This window comes from Phalaenopsis equestris, unplaced genomic scaffold (assembly GCF_001263595.1).
Source record: "Phalaenopsis equestris unplaced genomic scaffold, ASM126359v1 Scaffold000610, whole genome shotgun sequence".
NCBI classification, from domain to species: domain Eukaryota; kingdom Viridiplantae; phylum Streptophyta; class Magnoliopsida; order Asparagales; family Orchidaceae; genus Phalaenopsis; species Phalaenopsis equestris.
In genome coordinates, this window is record NW_018165050.1 from 315,642 (window position 1) to 324,324 (window position 8,683).

Genomic DNA, 8,683 nt, shown 5'->3' on the forward strand with positions numbered 1-8,683 from the left:
AACTTTGCATCCTCATGACCGCATGAAATATGAGTTCAAGTATTTCAGATGATTCTAGAGTTATGTGCTGCAACTATGGCATGCAATGTCTTGAGTATACGTCAATAGGAGAAGCTAGCTAGCTATCAAAGGAGATTCTATAGTTTTCCTAGAAATAAAATGCTTGGAACACTTGACGACTACAAAATTTTTAGGTTGGTTGATGATGGTGAAGAACTTCAGATTATGATCATGCCTAGAGAGAAACTCCAATAAAAAAAAAAATTCTTCAAAGATTTGATCATTTAGACATGAAGAATAATGTTCTAATAACACTACTTATTGTGATTATAATTTTTATTATCACATCATCATGTGTTAAGTGATGTATGTATCACACTTGATGCTGTGCAATAATGGACTTTTTAACTTGTTTTAACTATTGAAATTTTGTTTTTTTTTTCCTTTTACTTGAATTATTCTTACAACTAATATGTATATAAAGGCATGACAATCTTTTTCTTGAAAAATAATTGCAGCACGGTAAGCACTGATTTTGTTCCTAATGGCAGCCTTTTCTAAAAATAATTTCACAACTGTCTGTAGCTGTCCCAATCAGATCATAATTTCTATGGTGTTTGTCAAATTATTTGAGTAGAATTAGAGAATCCTAATCGCAAAATAAAACGTCAATTCTCAAGGGATGCGTAGCTACTTTGAACATTACGTAATTCATATCCATTTTTTTATATAATAATTGTTATTTGAATTATATTTAGTAAAGTTTTTTCATGTATTTTTCATAAAATAACACTTATTTGATTATTGTATTGTTATATTATATTATTATTCGAAGTGGATAGACACACCACTTCATCAGCTGACTTTTCACATGCATTAAAAAACTGATATACCATGTCAAAATATGGATGGACATGGCATGCAACCAAAATTTAATATACACTTACGTTCGGAGTTTGCTCATATGTGGACACGTGGACGTGACAGGAAAAAAAAATCATTTTAGTTTAAGGGAACGATCCTCTCATGTTATTCCGCATTATTCATGTGTTATTGTGTTGGTATTTGTGTGTTATTGTGTTCTGGGAATATTTCCGGTGTTATAATAACACAGTAACACCTGAATAATACGGAATAACACAGTAGGAATATTCTTCTGTGTTATTGGGTCTGATAACAGGAAAACGTGCACATTTTCTCGAAGCCACGTGTCCGCATATGAGTGAACTCCGAATATAGCTCTACGTTAGGAGTCCTCCTTGTAGTGCAAATGAAGATTTTATAAATATTATACTGCCATTTTCTTAGTAATTCTAGAAAATCATATCTACATCTAATTAAAATTATTCTAATAAAATTAGTTGAGAGGATTTTTAATTTTTATAGTTTTTTCATATAAAATACCATGCATTATCTACTAATTTTATTTTACTCTTAAAATTTCATTTTAGAAGATCACGCCTTCACTGTCAACTCTCAATATTAAATTTGTTATTTGGAATATAAAATAATATCTCTGGGACATCGAGCTCAAGCTCAAACATTGGCCAAAACAAAACAAAAAAAAAAATAAAGCCTCGTGACATTCGCATTCCAGTAAAAAATAAAAAATATAATATTAATAAAACAGCAAGCTTACATTTTCAAAAACATGAGCTAAAAGGGCTGTTTTTCAAATCCCAAAAAAACTCTTACGTGTGGTGGGCAGCCCAAGACTTAAAATGTTGTTTTTCGGTCATACAAGTAGCCGATGTGGGACTTTTGGTCCGTGACATTCTCTTCCATCCAAACACGTGATGCTCTCATCACGGATCAGTACCACCGAGAGTCCTACTGGCTCATGGAGAGTCCACACACCTGACAGACAGTAATCTGCTTTGATATCACTTGTCACCTCCCAAAAAAAGCTCTTTAGGGTGGTGGACAGCTCAGGACTTAAATACTACTTTTTGGCCCTACACCTAGCCAATGTGAGAGTTTTTGTTCTTGACATTATGTTCTAAACTTCAAATAAAAGAAAAAATAAAGAAAGAGCTCAAAGCAATGCGTCGAACACAAGCCTTAAAAGCTCACTAAATTGTCGGTGGATTGTTTAATCGACTTATTCATGAGCCTGGGTTTTATACTATTTAAATTTGTTAAATTTTTAATCAGGTTTATAAGATAAAAAATACTTTCTAGATTTATTTAACTTATTTAAAACCATTTTTTTGTTCGAGTTATAAATAATTTTAAGTAAGCTTAATTATAACTCTAACTAGTAAAGAGTTGCCTGCTTCGTTTTATAGAGGCTATTTATTGAATATAAACAAGCATTTAATGATGCAGCCTGCACTCAAAATTTGGCCATTTTATATTTCGAGCTTTAAAAATTTTCAAATTTAATTAATCATTTAAATATATCAGAAACTTAAATTAAAATATATTTTTTAAATTATATGCTATAAATTCTGTACTGTTGAAGGGAACTCTTAAGTGGCAGCAGGTACAGTTTTCAATTTCTCGCATCTTTTTTTTTTTTTTCGACTTCACTTAATCTTCAGAAAGCCATCACACAAAATATATATGAATTATTTTCAAACATAAGAGTAGAAGGATAACTTTGTATCGTTTTTAACATAACCGTGCAGATTGTGCAGGCGAGTTTTATCAAAAGGAGTTTATAGCCATGAATGTTGAGCAGGTTTTTCCAATGATGGGAGGTGACGGAGAGAACAGCTACGCTAAAAACTCCAGGGTTCCAGTATATATGCCCTTTGATTTATCTGCTACTATATTTCATATACTTAATTTTAACTCAATTTTTTGTCCTTAATGTTAAATGTTTCATCATGAGCTGATCATTTATTGAGTTGTTTGGTAATTGAAAGTGCTGTTTAATTTGTGCGAATGATTATATTTTCATCAACTTACTTTCTAGTGATTGTTAGGAGAAGGCAGTGATTATGACAAAACCATTAATGGAAGAAGCCGTAAGAGAAATATGTAAAAGTCTCCCAGAAAAGCTTGTTGCGGCCGACTTAGGATGCTCCTCTGGTCCCAACACATTACTTGTGCTCTCTCAGATCACCAATGCTGTGGATGAGCATTGCTGTAGCTTGAGCCAGCAAAAGCCTGAGATTCAATTTTTTCTTAATGATCTTCCTAGCAATGACTTCAACAATATGTTTCAATTGTCAGTGCAACATCAGAAGAAAATTAGAGAAGAGAAAGGGGATGAGTATGTGCCATTCTATGTTGTTGGATCGCCAGGTTCGTTTTATGGCAGGTTATTTCCTTCAAAGAGTGTACACCTTTTCTACTCTTCCTACCGCCTCATGTGGCTATCTATATCTTCTTCATATATCGATTGGATTTCATTTGGCTAATGTAAGCTTTCAGTTCAATGGAGATGCCAAAAACAAATAATACATGACAAGTGCAATATATTTAGAATTGGTAAGAAGATATATATGGAATACATCAAATTGTTTATATGCCTTGTCTCAGCTTGGTTTTACAAATCAGATTGGTTTTTTGGGTCTGCAGTACTAAAAAATAAAATGATATTTTAGGTCTTCAAATATATATGGAATACATCAAATATCTCTCTGCTCGTGTCATCGTTTCCAACTAATTTTATCAAATCCACGAATAAACTGTTCATGCATTGAAATATCATTGAAATAGTTAATCATGACACTTTTCAGATAAATGACTTAAAAATTATAATGAAAAATGTTTTACTCAATAAAGGGTTATGATCTGTTGTAATTGAGAAGAATATAAAGTGTCACTGCTCGAAGTTTTTGATCATTAAGGTAACATAATGTGCACCTCCCCTATGCTTCACCTAACTGCTGGAAAATAAAAAGGGTCAATGGTGGAACCAAACCCAACGACTCTTTAGTAGACTCTTCTTCCGTGACATAGTAGGAGTCGAGTGTGACTGTCTCTTCAGTAAATATGCTTCACATATTGATTCTTATGGATGGGCTTGATCTTCATAATTCTCTTCAGTTTATTCAAAAATCTAAAAAATAAATGTAGTTCAGTATAAATTACCAATATTCTTTATAAGTTAGTGACTAACTATCTAGTCCAAATGTAATTACCTCTCAAATGGATACATCCAGCGGATCTGTACTGGATCACCAATTAATGTCTTGTGGGGTAAATGTATGTGAAGATGCTTCATCGAGTTGAAGAAACTAAGCAGAAATATTCTCACAAACTTGCAAAATTTTACAGAAATGTTTGCTTCTAGCTTGTGTACGTCGTCAAGCTTAAAACGAGATGCACATAACTCTCCAAAGAATAAACTCATTTCAATCAATGGATCAAGGACTTCGCTCAACAAATAGCTAAATGCAGTTGGCATCAAATTTTTAAAAAAAATATGGTAGTCATGACATTTCATTCCAAAATTCTTTCAGCACCCACATAAACACAACGACTCAAATTCGAAGCATGCTCACTCGTAAATTTTAGTGATTAGAGACACTCACAAATTGTTCTTCGTTGGAGTAAGTGAGGGAATATTTTGTTTTGAGCTTAATGAGCTTGTTAACAACAATTTCTTGCTTTTGAGCAGCATTCAATAAATCATAAAACTTCTGACCCTCAGAATTTATGTCTCTTCCCGATGCACTTGACTCGCATAATGATGTCTTGTTCCATCAAAGATCATTTCTTCAAATCTTCTTGAGTCAAATCCAAGTGGAGGATCATAACTCGTCGAAGGGGGAGTTGAATGTTATAGGATGAACCTCCTCATGTGAAGTTCAAATCCAGTAATCTCGTTGAAATTCCTGAAGGTTTAAATCATATTTCACTTGGTCAGGTTTTATGAGTGCCTGATTTCTTTGTTTCAAATATGGACAGCGACACCCAACCTCAGATAAGTAAACTGATAATTAAGAAGTAGCTATCACAAATTCTTCGACCCCATTCAATAACTCTTGGGTGACCCATTTACTATGCAGATGAAGTCTGTTGTACATCCATGATCTCAATATACGAATATCCATGTGTACCTTCAAACATGAGAATCACATTATAAAATCTAGTCAGCAGAATATATTGTATTTAATTATTTTAGTAGATCTACTGGTTGATTTGGTAACAAAGGTGATAAAACCTGACAATAAGCAATGCATTTTAGAAGGAGAGAATGTTGTAGATAGCTTTGAAATTAAAACTTTAGGGCTAACGAAGAACAATTATTTACGAACATTTATCCATATTTTTCTCTAATCTTATATGTCTTTCTAGCTACAACAACTTTTTCATGAGTATAATTTTTTCACATTGTCTCTACAAGTGTAAAGCCAACTCTTACTATACCACTTTTATATGATGTTTTAAAAAAAGTTAAGAGGATGAGGATGCATAGATTTTTTATTAGGATGCATAGATTTCTTATTGGCTCTTCACTCGGAGATACAATATGACAAAAATTTCTGTGTGAAGGCTAGTGTACATACAGTGGCATACAATATTAGAGGGAACCATCATAATCAATTGAGAATCAATGTTCGACCAATAATGCTTTTTGACGGACCTAATATTACTAAAATATCAAACAATGTAGCTGGTAGTAGATCTAATTTTCAAATCTAATATTGTTTTTCATTATTATTACACTAAACCTTGCATGAATTTATTTCTTTTGTACTTTATTTTCCAAATAGAAAGCCAATCATAACACTAAGCATACTCATCGCCGCAAACCACATACACAATTGATTGCACAACGAATAATATGTTATTAGAAGGAGATATTTCATAAAATATAAGAATTTTCACTACATACTTAAGTGCAAAATCAAATTTCCACAATTAAAATGAAAATTCACATCAAAATTTAAGTCATCAGTTTCAAAAGGAAAATTTACTTTAAAATCTAATTTGTATTGTCAAAATGAGAATTGTGGTAATAGAATTTAGATTTTGATGTGAATTTTCATCTTGGAACCGACAAAATAGATTTTGAATAGAGTTCTCATTCTAGCTTTGGAAATTGACTTTGCACTGGATGATGTAGTGAAAACTCTTACATCTTGTGAAATATTTTATTTTAAGAACATATTTTCAAGTATTCAGTCAATCGCGTAAGGGGATGCAGCGCTGAGAATGTTGAGTTTTATGATTGGCTTTACAATTGAAAACAAAATGCAAAACAAATGTGTCAGTGATGAGATTGAAATAGCTACTATTGCAAACAAATTAGAAAGAGACGTCAAAAAGTCCAAATAAACCATAAGAATTACTTTTTCTTAACACAAAACAACAATTATCACTTGAAAATTGACTGATCTTAATTTTGGTTATGATTTTTTAGAGCCGATAATAGCAAGCTCGAAATTAGAATGTTAACAACCTGTTGAAGCTGTTAGAGCTGCCAAGGATCGATAATTGACAAACATTTATCAATATTTTATCTCTAGTCTTGTTTGTCGCCATGACTGCATCAACTTATTCACAAGTATATTTCATTCACATTTTCTCTACAAGTGTAAAGCCAATGATCCATATAGCGTTCACGATTGGCTTTTCACTTGGAGACAAAACATAAAATAATTATATCTATGAACGAGCTGATGTAGATACAATGACATACACTATTAGATAGAGATGTCTTAATCAATTAAGAGTCAATACTCGACCATGTAATAATCTTCGACGGAACTAACATATTAAATTGTTAACCGATCCAATTTCGAACCAAGATGATGTAGGTTCTAAATAAAGTTGATATGCAGATTTCAAATAAATTTGATCCAAATTTTTTAGTTGTATTTTGGCTTGGCATGTTTGTTTCAACTCGAGTTTCATGTGCGAGTCAAACTTAGAATCAATTTCCAAACGATTATTATTTTTCAAACTATATTCTATTCCAAATTTGGCACATAACTCAAGATTTGATAATTCCAAATTTACAAGATTTATTAAAACTCATTCAAACTAAATCCTACTTTCAACCGAACAATCCCTTAATCTAATGGTCAACATTCTGCGTCATAGAACATTGCAAGTCTTATTACCATCTTATAAAATTTTTCATGTTTACCGGATGCATTTTTCCACTTCAACCAACCAACTTGAAATCTACTAATTAATCACACCCTCTTCTATAACCATTATCACTCTGAATAAGATATCAGAGATATCTAGAATGTTCAAGCCATTTTATTGATTTGATCACCCGTAGTTATAACTTTGCCACTAAAGCTACTGCTATTAAAATTATATTTTAAGTATTAAGTTCTAGACCTACTCAAACGAAGGACTTTAGACTCCAATATCGTCCACCATAATTTAAGTTCTTCCTAAACTCTTTCTTTAGTCTTATCCGCAATAAGGATATCATCAGCGAAAAGCACATTTACAGGAGGATACACCAAGGTGCATCCTCCTGTAAATGTATAGTAAGAGCATCTATAAGTAAAGCAAAAAAAAAAACATATGTGCTTAAAGCCAGTCCCTGATGTAATCTGCCTGAAATAGGAAACTATTTGGCATACCTCTTAGTTATTAAACCCTAAATGCATTCTTCAAAGTAAACAAAAATAAAAATAAAATGAAGATAAAAAGTTACCTTCCTCGGCCGTTTTGGGTAGCAGAGGAGCGGAAGGAGGAGAAAAATGGGAATTTAAGGTCACTAGAAGTCGCGCTCTCCCTGCTGCATTCCTAACTAGCACATATTCTGAATGTATCGCGATGGTTTCGAGGATGAGAGTGATGGTTTTGAAAGAAGCAAAGAGGGACATGTGATGGCTTCGGGTAGAAAAGATAAGAGGCTAATAGGGCAAGACCAGGAGAGATGTGATTTCGGGCGGGATATATGATTAGTTTTGACAGCCTATAAGACTTTTACTGTGTGAGTTATTAACACTAGTATTGATGGTCGGTCCAGTATGTGCGATTAAGACGCTGCTAAATGGCAAGTTCGAAGTTAACCGACGAACTATAGCCATCATTTAATATTTCCTTATAACTTTATAATTAAAAAAGTTTGAAAACAAAATATCATTGATAAGTGACAGTACATATATTGTAGTTATGTTGTCACAGATAATGAAGATTAAAAACAATCACAAAACCGTCCGTAATTAGAACAATTTTTTTGACATTTAAAAAGTCATTGTTTTTTCTGTCGATTTTAGTGCTCTTTCCTGTAGTGAAATTTCATTCATGTGATTTGCAATAGTTACATTCTATTTCTGTAAATTAACATAAGATGATGTTAGGTACCTAGAGGGCTCAAAGAAGAAGGCTCTGACCTTTTGAATAGACCAGACATATATATCGATAAAAACTCTTCAATCGTATACCATTTGTATTTAAAACAATTTAAAACAGATTTCTTGGATTTCCTTAAATCTCGTTCCAAGGAGCTTATTTATGGAGGGAGCATGATCTTATCTATTTTGGGAAGAAGAGATTGTCAAGCTTCCGGTGAACTATTGCATTTATGGGGACTTCTTGCTGAGGCTTTAAATACTATGGTTTCTGAGGTAGATATATATTTTATTAATTTTTTTTTTTGGAATTTCACACATTGTTCACATTTTCTTTTGTGCTTATTTCCAAGTAATTCACTTTTCTTTTATATTTGTTTCGAAATATAGCCAAGCTTTATTGTAACTCCACTTTCTTTCCAAATACAATACTATTCTTATCAAGAAGAAAACAATAAAAA

At 32.4% G+C, this 8,683-nt stretch overlaps 1 protein-coding gene across 1 annotated transcript in view; it reads left to right on the plus strand.

Annotated features, from left to right (window-relative positions):
* The first annotated feature begins 2,573 nt into the window (after nucleotides 1-2,573).
* LOC110029928 (anthranilate O-methyltransferase 1-like) overlaps nucleotides 2,574-8,683 on the plus strand; it is an 8,817-nt gene continuing 2,707 nt past the window's right edge. Inside the window, exons 1-3 of the mRNA XM_020732422.1 lie at nucleotides 2,574-2,743; nucleotides 2,931-3,330; nucleotides 8,230-8,498. Coding sequence (XP_020588081.1) covers nucleotides 2,669-2,743; nucleotides 2,931-3,330; nucleotides 8,230-8,498 — 744 coding nt within the window. The 5' untranslated portion in view covers nucleotides 2,574-2,668. The remainder of the gene's footprint in view (nucleotides 2,744-2,930; nucleotides 3,331-8,229; nucleotides 8,499-8,683) is intronic.